This window comes from Rhineura floridana, chromosome 7, assembly GCF_030035675.1.
Source record: "Rhineura floridana isolate rRhiFlo1 chromosome 7, rRhiFlo1.hap2, whole genome shotgun sequence".
NCBI classification, from domain to species: domain Eukaryota; kingdom Metazoa; phylum Chordata; class Lepidosauria; order Squamata; family Rhineuridae; genus Rhineura; species Rhineura floridana.
This window is the reverse complement of record NC_084486.1, coordinates 14,402,357-14,418,063: the sequence shown is the minus strand read 5'-3', so window position 1 is coordinate 14,418,063 and position 15,707 is coordinate 14,402,357. Positions and strand designations below refer to the sequence as shown.

General features: G+C 41.3%; 1 protein-coding gene across 23 annotated transcripts in view; it reads right to left on the bottom strand.

Moving 5' to 3' along the window:
* Nucleotides 1-15,707, bottom strand: part of ZMIZ1 (zinc finger MIZ-type containing 1) — a 621,029-nt gene that overhangs the window by 33,761 nt on the left and 571,561 nt on the right. For 18 of the 23 annotated variants that reach the window (XM_061634913.1, XM_061634912.1, XM_061634907.1 and 15 more), the window contains 5 exons: nt 14,716-15,003; nt 12,016-12,198; nt 9,194-9,368; nt 7,230-7,416; nt 1,807-2,017 (listed from right to left, as the gene is read on the bottom strand). In XM_061634913.1, coding sequence (XP_061490897.1) covers nt 1,807-2,017; nt 7,230-7,416; nt 9,194-9,368; nt 12,016-12,198; nt 14,716-15,003 — 1,044 coding nt within the window. The remainder of the gene's footprint in view (nt 1-1,806; nt 2,018-7,229; nt 7,417-9,193; nt 9,369-12,015; nt 12,199-14,715; nt 15,004-15,707) is intronic. The other 5 variants (XM_061634919.1, XM_061634928.1, XM_061634918.1 and 2 more) reach the window with 3 other exon arrangements.

The window sequence follows — 15,707 nt, the reverse complement described above, 5'->3', positions numbered from 1 at the left end:
GAGCCTCTGTATGCTTCTCGGTGCGTGCGTCCTTTCTTAAGAAGGGAATCTAAGAGCTGTGATGAACCTTGGACTATTTCCTTTCCACCACATCTTGCTCCACCAAATTTGCATTGTCTCTTGAAGATCAACACATAAGCCATTTACTATCAATTTGGGATTATTCAAAATATCTGGATATCTCCTGTTTCAACACTATTTTTCCATTTCAAATTCATACTCAGTACCACTGTTCTCATTATCTCCTCTTTACACATTTTTACAAATGAGTTTGTATTTCCCTCTATGGTTAGAAACACACTTACTGTCGTGCCGGTTCCAGTGTGTCTCTGCCTCTGTTTTCTGAAAATGGGGGCACATTACTCTAGTCAACCTCCACCCCTTTTTACTCTAAAATCTGGTCAGATCAGCTCAAGTGTGTTTTTTAAAAATTCAGCTTCAGATAGCTTTCACAACTGATTGGTAGATCAATCCATTGCCCCTCCAGGTGTGGCAATGGAAACACTTTGTTGTAGGCTCAGGCAGAGACGGGGACTGGCCCAACACTTTGCTTTGGGCGGTCCTGCAAGGCCTGAAGTCAGCAGTGGGGAAGGAAGGTATGTCCAGCAAAGTTGCACCAAAACACAGCCAGAAAAACCATTCTCACTGCTTTTGAAGTGTCTAGAGTGCCTACAGCCTAGGTGACAGAATTGCAGAGCAGGCCTCTTCACCTGAGAAGGTGAACGCAACAAAGAAAATATCAAAAACATGTTTTCAGCCTGACAAGCTTGTCAGAAAACCTGGGTGAGATTCAGCTTTCAGTTCAGCTTCCAATCAGTGGCAAATTCAGATTTGTTGCTACGTAATGTGTGAAATGGTCCTTAGACCTAATTCACAGTTGATCCTGAAAAAATGATCCTGAATTCTTTATCCATTGTCTAGAGACGAAGAAGTAAAGTTAAAGATTATGCACCTTGATTTGACTGGAGTAGGGCAACACTTAGGCAGATTAGCAGGTTACATTACATCCTATTAAATCATTACTTTTCTGAAGATGCAATTAATGATTCTAAACTGACTTTGGTTAGTTGATGGGGTAATTCAGTTATTTGCACAACATTCATGGGTCTGGGACAGGAATTCTTGGCCTACAAAAGAACTGATATAGCATCTCTCCAAACGTTTTCCTAAGATGCTTGATAATATGGACCCTAATTATGCACCCCCTTAGTTGAACCCTACAGTCAGAATTGACACAAGACATTTTGGTTCCCAAGGCAGAGAATCCAAATGGTGTCACACACTATGGTAGCAACAGAAGAGCAAGCTAAATAAATGATTTTATGTTCTTTAACATTATCCCAAAATCGATCAGTTGTGGCAGACCTTGCTCTGCTGACCATCTGTATCAACCAGGTTTTGACCTATTATCCTGCTACTGGCCTGTTTCTGAATCACTTTCTGGATATACCACTGGTCAATTTACAGTACAAACCTATGTATGTCTGCTCAAAAGTATGTCTCATTGAGTTCAATGGGATGTACTCCTGGATAAATGTGTACAGGATTGCATCCTGTGTTTTCCTAGGGTTCAATGCTGTTTGTTAAAAAAAAACCCTGAACTCTGGAGCAATTTATTTGCTTCAAAGTTTGGTACTCATTTAACAACGAACAAAAAGAAAAGGACCACTGACAAACGTAAAATCCCAGCAAAATGGGACACCAGGAGCATTAAGTCTCATGGAATGCTTTCTCAAACTACAACACTTATTTCTTTTTATACAACCAAACCAGAGTCAGCAGGCGCATCCCGCCCTGTGTACTTACACAACAGCATGCTGTGACGGTAATTTGAATTGTGTTTCTTCCTGGCTGGCAGACGTGCTTTAGATGCAGGGGTTTATGTGATGTCTTGTTGTCGCCACGTTCAATCGTAAGTGGAGTTGCATTGACGCTGACCTGGACTGATGCTGGCCAGTTAGTGTTCATCTGTCTGTCTTCATGGTGATAGCACTTGAACTGTAACTCCAAGTCTGACCTGTTATGCAAGGCATATATTTGGGCTGGGGTAAGCAACTGCTTCTCATACAACTAGGGTAAATGCCCATTTCCTCTTGTTTTTGATAACTATGGATACATTTTCCTGCCCCCTTAATTTTGTTTTGTGCAGCATCATTCTGTTTTAAATTATTTGACAAATAAATGCATGATACAAATCTTGTCTATGAAGGCTATTTACATAAGAAAGAGTTCTCATGTAGCTGCAAAATGGTAAGAGCAGTAATAATATGAATACTTTACAGTTCAATACAACTTTTCATATGGTTGAGCTCAAAGTGCTTTACGTAAAGGTGGGCTTCTAAGCTGCTTGAACAACTCAGCAGAGAGGGGGAAAGGTTTGGTCAAGAAGGTCCTCAAGAATTAGAATTTAGAAATAAGAAAGTAAAATATGTTACCATAAACAAAGAACAAACAGACAGTTTCATTTAGCATTAGTATTTCCCTCCTTAAATCACATTCCCTTCTGTTTACTAGATAACAACCCTAGTGAGGCCAGAGCAGACAATATCTGATCCAAAATTAAATACTATATAGCAAACGCAACAATCCTTTTCTGCTTGCCAGTTCAGTGTTTATTATGTAGAAATACAGCCATTTAAAAATGTGTGGGCCACTCACAGTTGATAGTTTCACAGGTATTTTTGACATTTAAACTTGGGTACGTGCACCAGGTTCAAAAAACTAAAATATGAATCAGCTCTGAAGAAGCCACTGAATATGAGTTAACAAGGTATCAACAAAAACACAGGAAGGTTAAAGAGGAACTGAGATTTCATTTTCTCCAAATGTGTTACAGGACCCAAAAAGAACTAGGAAATCTGTTAGAAGCTGAAAGGGAGAGCTGAAGCCAGCCTGATTTCTACACAATCTGAAAGTTGTCAGTCCAAGTGAACATTTTCCTGCAATAAAGTCTGTAGCTTTGTGATCCTCAAATTCCTGTGCAATCAGTAGAACGCCTTTGGAAGCTTTTACTTTCTGTTTCTCTTAAACACAGCTTGTTGTTTCAACTGATTGCGGTGGTTTAAAAAACCATGGTTTGAAGTTGATTTGATTGAAACTGACATGTCAAGATATAAAGCATGAAATCTGGTTGAACAAAATGATAAGCTGTGTTCAAAGGAATCAGAAAGTTAAAACTTCTAAAGTCCTCCCAGCCAAACAGGAGAAGGAGAGGAAGAGTGTGAACCCAAGGCCTGCTGTGCACATCACGATAAACCATGATTTATTGTGAACATGGCCAATGTGTAACTATGGTTTAAGCTTTATGTGTAGGAATTCTGTATTTTCTACTTCAACTAAAGTCTAAAAGCAACTACCACAGACTCTGAAAAAGAAACTGTGCTGTTTGCATAGTATAAAGACCATTCCCATAAAATACAGTTTTTGAAGGAAAATTCTTGACAGCGTCTAATGCTAAAGGATTCAGAATTAATTTAAATGCAACTCTATGACTTTAGGATGCTAAGCCATTTTAAAAAAGTATAGGGCATTAAGGAACAGCTCCATGCTTCAGTGCAGCTCTATAAATTTATAGAATAAGCCTGCACAATCCCAGTGGTGACTACTTATTAACAAGAGTCAGAAAATAACTACTCTGCTCCCTCTGCCATAGTGACTCTGAGATAATGAAAGGCAAGTCAGCCTACGAACTTCAAATTTAGGGCATTGGCTCTTGCACGTGACCCACTGAAAACTGCCAGTTTCAAATTAAAGGAGATAAGAATTCACAATTAGGGTTCACAACTAATTAATTGATGCCCTAGCCCAGTGTCACATTTGGAGTGAAGTCACATAACCATTTCCCCTCCCAATGGGTTGTTGCAAATAAAACATAGCCCGCCTTTTAACAGCGATTAAGGCAGTGCTTGAAGTCGGGCAGGATGCCTTCCCACTTCTTTTCAATTGTTGTAAAATCATCCCAGAATACTACACAGAACAAGGTTACAGCAGCAGTGCAAAAAGTCACTCAGCCCAGGCCAGAACTGTTTGTGGAGCTGAGACAGACAGGCATTTGCAAAGACAGCTTCCTCTTTCACCAATAACTGGATCCCAAGTCCACTAGAGCCTCTGCTGGGTTTAGGCTTTAGAGGAAGAAGATATCTGTCTAAGTGCTTGCCTGTTGCCTCGTCCAGCTCCAGCAAGGCTAGAAGATGGGGATAGGCTGTATCTGGAAAGTTTAATGGTATGCCTAATATTAAAAAACAACAGACAAAATCAAAGAAGTGGTGATTGTCCCCCCCCCATCTCTTTGGGGACCTTCTTTGTTTTGATTATGCCTAATATTAAGCCACATTAATTCATGGTTTTGGTTTCATTTATAACAACTATTCATTCCATGGTAATTATTAATAACTGACTGTAATTATTTCAAAGTCTGAATGGGCTAATTGAAGCTTGTTAACAAATAGTTTATGCATTTATAAAGATATCAAATGGACCACAGGCTAAATTACGTCTCACCTAAACTGAAATGAAACAATCCCACATCCTCTCCACTCCCTCATTGAGCACTGGCTTAAAGAATCAGGAATTGGGCATGGGATTACTCAGTAATATTAACCAAAGTTAAGGCCAGTGCTGAGATAGCTCATAAGCATGGTTAATGGCATTAGACGAAAGAAAAGGGAAACTAGACTGAGTGGAAGTGAACAATCCTAAGGTTTTTTCCCTTAACAATGTATACACCAGCCATGTATTACTTGCTTTAGAGGTATTGTTTTATTTTGGTTTATAGAATGGCAGGATCCATATTGAACTTAATCTTGTGAAGTGGTCCACAATCACTAAAAGAGATAAGCTTCTTCACCACAAATATATGGAAAGAGTGCAGAAGAAACAGAACAGACCAGTGATGATGCTGATCCATGCTTATTGTTACCAGCCACTGTAAAGTCAGATGCAGCACTGGCCCACCTGTGCTTCCATTAAGTGATGTCCTTCTTTCTGCTTGATTGTCACACAGTGGTGGCAATGTATCCTGCACATATTGTCGCATCATGCACTTAGCTCCCCAGGTAACACATATTTAAAAAAGTAAAGGTGTCCCCGCACTTATAGTGCGAGTCGTTTCCGACTCTTAGGGTCACGTCTTGCAACGTTTACTAGGCAGACCGTTTTGTATGGGATGGGATTGCCAGTTCCTTCCCCAGCCTTTCTTTACCCCCCAGCATATGCCGGGTACTCATTTTACCGACCACGGATGGATGGAAGGCTGAGTGGACCTCGACCCCTTTTACCGGAGATTCAACTTCCTCCTTCCATTGAAATCGAACTCTGGCCGTGAGCAGAGCTTCGGCTGCATTACTGCCGCTTACCACTCTGTGCCACGGAGGCTCTAAACACATATTTAGCTGGCATGAAAAAAATCCATAGTTGCTTGAGAAGGAGAACTTGGGAGCCAAAGGTATACTGGGTTGGTGCTTATTCACAAGAGCAAATTCTAAACAGATCTCAGTCATACAGAAATTGTAAAAACATAAGAGGAACTTGACTTAGGGAAGCAGGTCATTTTTATTTTAAGGTGTTCTTCTCACTAGTCTAGTATTCCACAAATTTCACAAAGATAAGGTTAGGAAAGTACTGTCAGCAGAGCCAGTTTGTGACCACTAGAGATTTAATGCACCAAGAAATGCTGCAAGTCCTGTAAGATCCAGTTCCATGATCTTTGTCTGGCATGGGAAGGTGGCGCCCTGATTAACTTTAGCTATAAAAGTGGCATCTGCTGCTGCTGAAAGTGCCTAGAAGGCGACACTCTATTTGGTACATGTTAGGGGAAGAATTGGTGATATGCATTTCTGGGGCCCCTAGCAAGGGAAACAACAGTCTATTATGGAGAATACCCTAGGTGAGACCTAGAGGGCAAGGCAGTCCTCGTGGGAGACAGGCTACTGGAAATTGTTGAATACTGGTGAACACCTTTGGCATAGATGACGTGTGTCATTGAGGAGACTGAAGCTGCGAGCATGTCTTTCACTGCTCTTATGTTGACTGAAATTAATGCACCTGTACTTTCTGCTCCCTTATTGTGATACTGATGCTTTGATAGATTTTGATGAATGTTTTAAACGAATTTGGCATACTTACACATTATATCTGCTTTACTGTTTTTGTCTTACTGTCGTTGTGAGCTGCTTTGAGCATTATTGTGTATGGAAAAGTGACAAAAAGTACAACAACAATAATAAACATAATAAAGATGGTCTTAGATATGTTTTCATGTCATTGTGTCTCTTGTCCCTATGACAGCTGGTGTGTAATTATGGAACAGCCTTCCCATGGAGGCTCACAAGGCAACATTCCACTGCACCTTCTGTTGTAAGGTTAAGACTATCTTATTTTCCTAGGCTTTCTGTTCTTAAAAGCTTAATTTTGATTGACTGGTGTAATGGTGATGTACTAAATGTTTAGGTTATAATAGTGGAGTTTTGTTGCTAAAATGCTTTGAGGTTTTTTTCTGTCCTACAAGGCATGCCTGTCATTCATACTTTATGTGTATCCACAGCAAATCTGAGTGCCACATAAAGTGTGGAGCTGCTCTGACATACCCACAATCCTAACACCTGGATTCTTGGTCTGCAAATCTTAGTTATTGTGATGCTGATAAGGCGGATGTTTGATAATATTGTTTTATCATTTATTAATGTTATGGTGTTAATCTTAATACTGCACATATATTGTTTTCATAGGGTTAGGTGCCACCTGGACAACCCGCGTAGGCGAAGTAGATGGATTCTCTCTCTCTCAGTACAGTAGATGAGTGAACCACTACTGTCAACTTAAATATTTAATTTTTTATGGCTTCACACAAAAGTACAAAGCCTAATCTTATATTGGCAGAAATTATTGCCAAGAGGTGAGGTGCATGGTGAAGTAAAGCTTCCCTTTTAAGAAACATCTCCACCAATTTTCTTTGCTCTGTTGTTTCTGTTACTGTTACTGAAAGGATGGCAGCAAAGAGAGGGAGTCAGGATTTGTTCTAAAGGTTGCATTGTTATATATTGATTTCCAAAGGATTGTGCATGTTTCTGAACCATTGATTTAATACAGTCTAGATTTCTAAATGTGACTTTACTTCCCAAGACAAAATAGGTTATAGCCTTCCCACCCAGTCCCCAAAGAAAGACAGCATCTTGCTTGCTGTTTTATTCTCAACACTACAAAGTCCATCCCATGGTCCTTCACAAACCTACCTCCACATTAGCGTCTGATGGACAGTGGGCCGTAGGTGAAATACATGGTTGCTGACTGCCAAATTGTGTTCCAGCCGGAATGGTTCTAATACAACCCCATCTCTCACAGGGAACGTCAAGCGCAGTTCATCATTATGGTTGGCTGGGATCGAAGAGGGAGAGAAAGCGTGAACTTTCCCTGTAGCATCTGCAGTGTGATAACAACGCATATATTTATACTGGACAATATCACAAGGCTTACTGATCTTTTGCTGGGTTGAGCTTATGGCCTATTCTGGCATTACTCTTTCCACCTTCACCTATATATGCAGTGAGATCAGGCTCACTCACATCATTCCTTTCTCTCTTTACTCCTCTCACCACACCTATAATGTAATGCTTGAGTAGGGAGGCCCTGCATTTATTTGAACATTGGTTTTAGCTTTATCCCATCCTTCCTCCAATCAATTCAACCCGCCTCTCATATTTTATCTTCAGAACAAACCTGTGAGGAAGGTTAGGCCGAGAGATCGTGACTGGCTAAAAGTCACCAGTGAGCGTTGCAACTGAGGCACGAGTTGAACTCTGTTGCCTCAGTCTTGTTCCACAATCTCACCATTACACCACACTGGCTCTCAGTTATTTCCCTCTCCTGAGATATAGAACCTGCTTTTGGAGGAGGCAGGGAAAGAAGCTTGAGCTCATTGTGCACTAGGGATGGTGTAGAATATTTGCAAAAACAGATTTGGTATAGAATTCTGGGATAATCTGCAAGTTTGTCTCATAATTGAACAAGCTCCCACTCTGCTTGCATTTGCAGCTGTTAGTGACTTCGTAATTTTTTTAAAAAAATGCGGCAAGAATTACATAATTATTTAAGTAATTATTTTTGTAACCTGCTGCTGCTATACATTATATAAATATACAGCAGCATAAGGAATAATGGAGAAAATTACATTTTTCAGAAAAAAATTATGAGAAAAAAAGGGGAGACCCGGGAATCGTGATAAGCGGAACACAATTTATAGTGAATAGGAACTGACAAGCCATTTGATGAATTAAAAAACGGAGCAGAATCAGATAGCGAACCCCATCCCTCCTGTGCACTGACATGAGGGGTAAGTAACATCTTAGCGACCCTGAGGATGGGTAGCTTGTTGCCCATGGGTTCTAGGGAATTTTATGACAGTCCCACAGGTTTTGATGAGAGCCTTAAGAATTCCTGCCTTCATGTCAAATAATAAAACTACTTTTCCAGCCCATTTGATTATAGGGATGTGTAAAAATGCAGTAACAATCAAAGTCTTATGTAATAAACACCTGAAGAATGCAAAGAAAAATGTTTTAAGAGTATCTTTGAAAGTTACATTCCTTGGAAGGACTTGCACCTTGCAGCAGAACAACCAAATTCCCAGTTATTTGAATAAGGGATTTCCCAAGATCAGGGGAGATCCTGCACTGACACAACCATGGGAGTTCACTATGTAGCTATTTACTTCTTCCCGTGGTAAGGGGAGTAGGGAACTGTATATGTGAACTCGGCCTACTCCTGATGACTTCCTAGGGATAAAAATATCATCTAACAAGACCTTACATTTTCAAAAGAAATCAAGTAAAGTATATATATAGAAATGGAAAAACATCCACCCTCCCTCTCCCAATATTGTACGCTGTTGATATTTCCCCCCTTATAATTTCAGCCTGGTTCCATCTAATTTTACTGAGAAATAAGTCCCACTGATTTCAATTAGACTTCCTTCCTTACAAGCATGCCTAGGATTACAGAGTTTCTCTATTTATTCCTACTTGTATACCTTTCATAAGGTTGCTGGACACTCCATATATCAATGGACAATCACCATTTCTGTCTAGAATGCAGCAATCTGCCTGGCATTTCTCAAGCATAATTTCTGTGACATGCAATTTGTAGATAGGAGAAAGCAGGGTTACAGAAGGACTCTAAGGAAGCTTCATTTGCTACTTACTTGGAGGTGGTGGTAAAGCATTGATATTTGGCTTAATGTCAGGTGGGAATGGTGGTTTGACATCCTGATTAGGGGACAGGTATGGAGGAATATTGCTCCCTGGAGTCATAGGTGGCGTGGGGTTTCCTGGAACAGGTGAGTGAGGGTAATTTGCCACAGGAACAGGCCTCGATGGCTGTATAATGGTAATTACAATTCAAAAGAAAAGAGAAGAAAATTATTGCAAGTGCCCTGCAACTGTAGAATGTGGGCTAAAACTCCAGGTGATGTAAACAGAGAAGTATTAACACAGTAAGCAATGATGCAGGACAAGCTTGTACAACTTTTGATTCACCAGCCATTTATGGCTGCCAACCAGGGACTTAATCAACATCCTGTTGATTACACACATACACTTTAGTAACCCAGGAAGGCAGCAAAAAGTGTGTGTGTGTGTGTGTGAGTGTGTGAGTGTGTGAGTAAGTGAGAGAGAGAGAGAGAGAGAGAGAGAGAGAGAGAGAGAAGCTTCTGGAAAGCCACAATACAATGCTGATGAGCTTGCTTCCCTTGGTGGGTTAAGCTATGCAAGGTAACGCAGGGAGATCTATAATTTGAGAACATTAGGACTTCCTAACAGCTCTTGTCAAGTTGAGAAAGGTATTGCTTGGAATGTCACTGTAATCACACGACTACATTTTCCACAAATAACACTGCAAAACAGTTAAGAAGTGGCAGTGAAGGAAACAAAGTCAGTTCTACTACAGAACAGTTCAGGATCTAAAGGCAGAACTACACGTTATAAGGACCATGGGGCTGTTAACAACAACAAAAACCTGCAGCTTCCTCCTATTCCATAAAGTTTAGTACAACTTACTGTATATTCTGACCTTATTATGCTGAGTGTTTCCCCACACATGTCAGCATCATCCAATGACGTAGAGTGTGGATGGGGAAGCACGTGTGCTACATTACAGAGCTAGCAGGAAATAATGCCATATGGAGTTGCTGTTTTTAGCAACCCCTTGTTCCTTACAACCTGTGGTTCCAACCATTAGTGGTCTCTCAATTAAGGTCTTGTTAATTATTAATGAGAAACTAGCTAAATTGTTTATCAGCTCAGTCAGTTGTGGTGCCAGGCAAATGATGGAGATGGACCTGGTCTCCCCTCTTAGCCACTGTTAGTCAGGGTGGCAGCACTGTTTGTTTGTTTTTTTATTTATTATTTATAAAAATATTTGTTTACTGCTATTTATAAAAAAGTTTACAAGTATCATATATAAACAATAAAACCATGTAAAAATGTAAAGTCAGAAATCATTGACTAACTATTGTAGATGGACAATTGCCAGCATAAGCCTGGCGGCATAGAAATCTTTTCCAGGTGTTTCTGTTCAAGACAGAAGATGCCTGCTGAATATCTATTGTCAGAGCATTCCACAGGACTGGGCTAATGACACTAAAGACTCTATTTCTTGTTGCTGTCACGTGAGCCAATTTGAGGGATGACCAATGATGTTTCTGCAGATGATCTCAGTGATCGAGCTGGATCATAATGGTTCAGACGGTCCCTAAGGTACCCTGGACCAAAGTTGTTCAGGGCTTTGTAAATCAATACTTGGGCCTTGCACCTGGCTCAGTAGTGGAAGGGCAGCCAATGCAGATGTTTTAACAGCAGTGTCATATGTTGTCAGCCATGTGCCTCAGCAGCAGTCTGGCCACCACACTCTGCACCAGCTGAAGCTTCCGAACCAGGCTCAAGGGCAGCCCTACATAGAGTACATTGCTGTAATCAACACATGGCCTACAGTGGTCAGGCGATACCTGTCCAGGCACGACTGTAGCTGGTGAACCAGAGCTGGAAAAAGGCACTCCTAGCTAGAGAGGACACTTGTGTTGCCTAACACATCCCCCTCAGGAGTAATCCTGCCACTAATGTGTAGAGAGGACAAGAGGGAACAAGTCTCTTTTGCACGCATCATGTCACAGTGATAGCAATGTCATTAGCAGGAATGCTTTAGGCTAACCTGTGACCTTCCAGATATTGCAGGATAACAACTCACATCCTCCCTGACCATTAGCTATTCTGGCTGGGTCTGATGGAGTTGGGAATCCACTACCTTCTGTTCGGACACAGGTTGGCCACCTCTGTTTTCGGCAGTGAACCTGCGACAAGAGTGAGCTTTGTTTCTTGCTCACATTAGAATGTGACAAAGAAGCAGGACAAAATAGCTTTTTAACACTCTTTGCTGATAGGGCAGGGACAACCAGCGTAGAGGAGAACCTTTTGTGGCACCTCATGCTCTCATAATGGCTATGGAAGCACCAGATGTCGAGGAATAAGATATAGCATAGCCTAGGGATTACCTTTAATTTCTCATGGCTCCCTGATTGCTTTGATGCCCTCCCCATTCCACACACATGGCCACTTCATCACACCCATCCAACTGCGATATAACAGAGTGAGGTGGAGAACTGGTTTCATCTATATATTCAACATTACTATGTTGGTGCATTTTGGAGCATGGCTGCTATAGTCCTTACCATTTTAGAACTGTTACAGGGCATGGAAACTTTACAAATCTTCATGATTTTATTTCTTTCACTCCATTTCTTGTACTCTCACATATACAGATAATTCTGGCCAATATATATATATTACTTAAGCAACAGTTTCTTGTGGAAATTAAGACATTGGTACAAAAATATTCAAGGGGAATTTGCTACATGTTCTAGCTTCAGTCTGATCTTACATATTTTATCATAGTTATTTAAAGTTTTCAGAATGTGGGTCATAAACTCTGATTAATTAATAAGAGATGGAGATCAATAAGGGCTGCTCTTACCTTGTAATACTGTCCCATGTTGACTGCTGAAGGAGGATATTGCCCTGTGTTTTGCTGGTTTGGCATTCTTTGTCCAGGGTAGTTGGGAGATGTTAGGGGTCTTGGAGGGTTGGGAGCCGGATACTGACCAGGCTGGGATGGAAACTGGCTATTTGGTCCATACTGTTGGTTTCCATAATTTGGCTATTTTGAAAAAAAGTGGGGTTGGGGTGGAGAATTAAAAAAGATTCCACTGGCTGAACGCTACTGATCTTCACGTGTACTGGAATTGACTTCAAAGAAAAATAATCGCAAGCAAATTGTCTGACTTCATTATACCTTGGCTGACACTTTCAAATATTAGTGTAGTAATTAAAGACCTAAATTAATTGTTTAATTGCCAGACTGTGCTGAATAGTGAGTCCCATCAGTCCAATTTGAGTGCTTAGGCTAAGAAAGTGATGCTTCCATGCCAAATAAAAATATATGGCTTAAAAGAAACATTAATTTAGAAAAATGGGGTACACTCCCGTCAAAGCCAAGTATTTTAAAGTTCCATTTATGTCCATAATACTTAACAACATCCTTAAATCTCTCTCACTGAACTGAATGGGACTTAAAAGTGCTTAACTTTGACACAAACTGTTCCCGTTATAAATAATAAGGCATAATTTACTTACCATCAATTATACATTTTATAGCATTACAAAAACCCAGATTTGCAGGAAAGGTGGTGTCTTACATATAATACTGTTCTGAGTCGTGCTGTAGCAGAAGGTGCTGCAAACTACAGCATGACAACAGCCTTCTAAATGCTACCAGGCCACTGCTGTAGTGGAGGTGGAGGGCAGCGGCCAGCGGCCCAGGAAAGCTGTGGAGGAAAAATCCTGACAGACCAGGGCAGCTCTTCACTGACCATCCTGCTCTGTTCCTGTCCATCCCTCTCCAATGGAGGCCAAGGAAGAAGGAAGCTGCGGGTGGCAGGAGAGCAGGACAGTTGCTGAGGAGCTACCCAGTCTGTCCGGAGTGCTCCTGTGCCACCCATCTCCACCTCCCTCCCCTGCTTTGCCCCTCCTTGTGGGAGATCCAAAGAAAGTGAGGGAAGGGAAGCTCGGTGACCTGACAGTGGAGGGGGTGGAAGGGAGGCTTGGTGATCCATAAGGGGAACGGAAGCTTGCCCAGTTATAAGAGAAGGGAGGCTTGGCCAGGTCTAATGGGAGGGGGAGTTTGGTGAGGCTTGCAAGGTTTGGTGAGGGAGGGAGGTGGAGTTGGCATTCCTTTGCACCTCTGACATTGGGGGCAGATGAAAAGCAGGGGAAGGATTGCAAAAGGTTGAATGGCCTGGCACGGGGCAGGCGTTGCAACCCTTCCTGCGCTCCCCCTTCCAACCTCTGACGCTGGGATTTTGACAGGTGAGCAGGGCAACCCACCTGTCAATCATATGACAGCACAATTATGTCATGTGATTGACATATGGGTTGCCCTGACCACCTGCCAAAGTTGGCCCTCAAGGTGGGAGCAAAAAAGATTCCTCATCCCTGGTCCAATAGGTTTGTGTGTGTGTGTGCATCGGTGAGATCTAGCAGGTAGAGGGGTGCTGTGGCTGGAGGCGGGGTTGGCAAGCAATATTGGGCAACTTCATGGAAGTCCCTTCCAACTGAGACTAGCAGGCCCCCCTCCCTGTTGAATGTCAGGGTGCTAAGTGAAGAATTTTTATTTGAGCAGGCATCTTAAGTCATTTCTAATTTCCTAGTTAGTTTTTAATTGGTTTTATCTCTATTGTATTTGTTAAGTTTGTTGTAGACCACTTAGAGACAACTGTAATTAAGCGGTGTATAAATCACAAAAATAAATACATAAATAAATAAAATGTGGGCAGGGATGGAAATGCTAGTAGAACACGCATAAATAGTGTGGCGGCACCTACCCTGTGGAATTCCCTCCCCTTAAACATTAGACAGGCGACATCTCTGTTACCTTTTTGGTGCCTATTGAAGACCTTTCAACAAGCCTTTTAAGTTGAGACCTTATCCCAGTCTGCGTCTGTGTTGGAATTGCTTTTTAATGTTTTTAAACCTTTTTTCTTTTAAACAATATGTTTTTAACCTTTAAAAAAATTTTTTTAAAGATGTCTTGAAAGCTTTTTAAGAAAAATGTTTTTAAAGATGTTTTGCTATAATGTATTTTAAAGTCTGACGTTTTAAAGTGTTTTTAGTGCTTTTGTTTGCCGCCCTGGGCTCCTGCTGGGAGGAAGGGCGGGGCATAAATCAAATAAATAAATAAATAAATAAAATAGTAGAGCACTTTTAGGAGACCTAAAGCACGGTGCATAACCAGTGTGCTAAACAAACTACAGCCTACAGCCCCACCTAAGATGGAACATCTTTTAGAACGAAATACTCAAAGAGAAAGGTTCTAAGTATGGATTGTGAGCCAATCTTGTAACTTGTTTCTTGAATTCAGTTCCTTAGAAATGCCTTCAAATTCTCTGCTGCTCATAATATGATGGCTGGGCAGGTTCCTCCTCTTCTAGTATTAAAAGCTGCCCAAAGGTTTGTACGCTGCACAGAATGAATGAAACTACCCACCACTGCTACAGCTACATATTACATTTATGCATATGTCACGTGTGGGCTTTCTGCAAATTATCAGTAATCCATATCACAACACCCACAATCTGGGTGGCTTGCATAAGACTGGGCGGCCTCTGCAGCTACTCACCTCTCCTGGATACGGTCTCTTCATGCCCTGCATAGGCAAAGTCTGGGGACGTGGGCCAGGGTAGGCTTGCTGTGGCATCCTTTGCCCATGGTTGAAGGGATTCATTCCAGGTGGCCTGGGCTGGTTCATGCCCATAGGTGGCCCACTCATATTGGAAGGTGTCATTCCTGCTCCCATGGTTGCGGGGTTCAAGTTGCCCGGCATGGAAGCAGGGCCCCGAGGGCCAGGCTGGTTCATGAATTGGCTGTTGTAAGCCTGAGTTGGACCCATCTGGAAAGAGGAACAAACCTTCAACAGAAGAAAAAAAAAAGAATAAAATGCGACATGCATTTAAAATGGGAGGGGGAGCCAAGTTGAAGGGAGTCAGAGATATGTCGCATTTTCAAGTAAGCGATTAGGAAAATTGGTAAGGTTCTTCCACTTCTCTATTTTTGCTTGTGATAACTGTAATTGTAATTCTAAACATGACTAAAAAGTAAGCAACAGTTAGTAAATTTCTCAGAGCCATCAAGATCCCATGTTATATGAGTGTGTGTGTGTTTAAACTGCACAATAGTGGCCTGGTATACATTCACCACTACCGACTATAGCTGGGTTTCGCAAAAGGTATAAAAAGTGGTGATGTGAGTTTTGAGAATTGAATCTGAGACATTCTGCATGCAAAGTACTGAGCAGCCTTGGAGGATCCTACCTTACTTCATTTATTCATATTCTCATCTTCCTGTGCTTTAACCAATTGCCATCCCATAGGAGGGCCCATTCCCTTTCCCCACAACTGCTAAATTTACTAGGGAAGTGTTGATGAGAGGCACTGTCAAAACCTTTTAATAGTCCAAGTATACAGTATCTACTAGACCACTACTATCCACATGTCTGTTGTCACTCACAGAGAGCTTCTCTTTGCAGAAGCCATGCTGATTCATCTTGCTCTATATGCTTAATAATTTTAGGTCTTTTAAATTAATACTTTTATTGATAATGTTTAATTATAC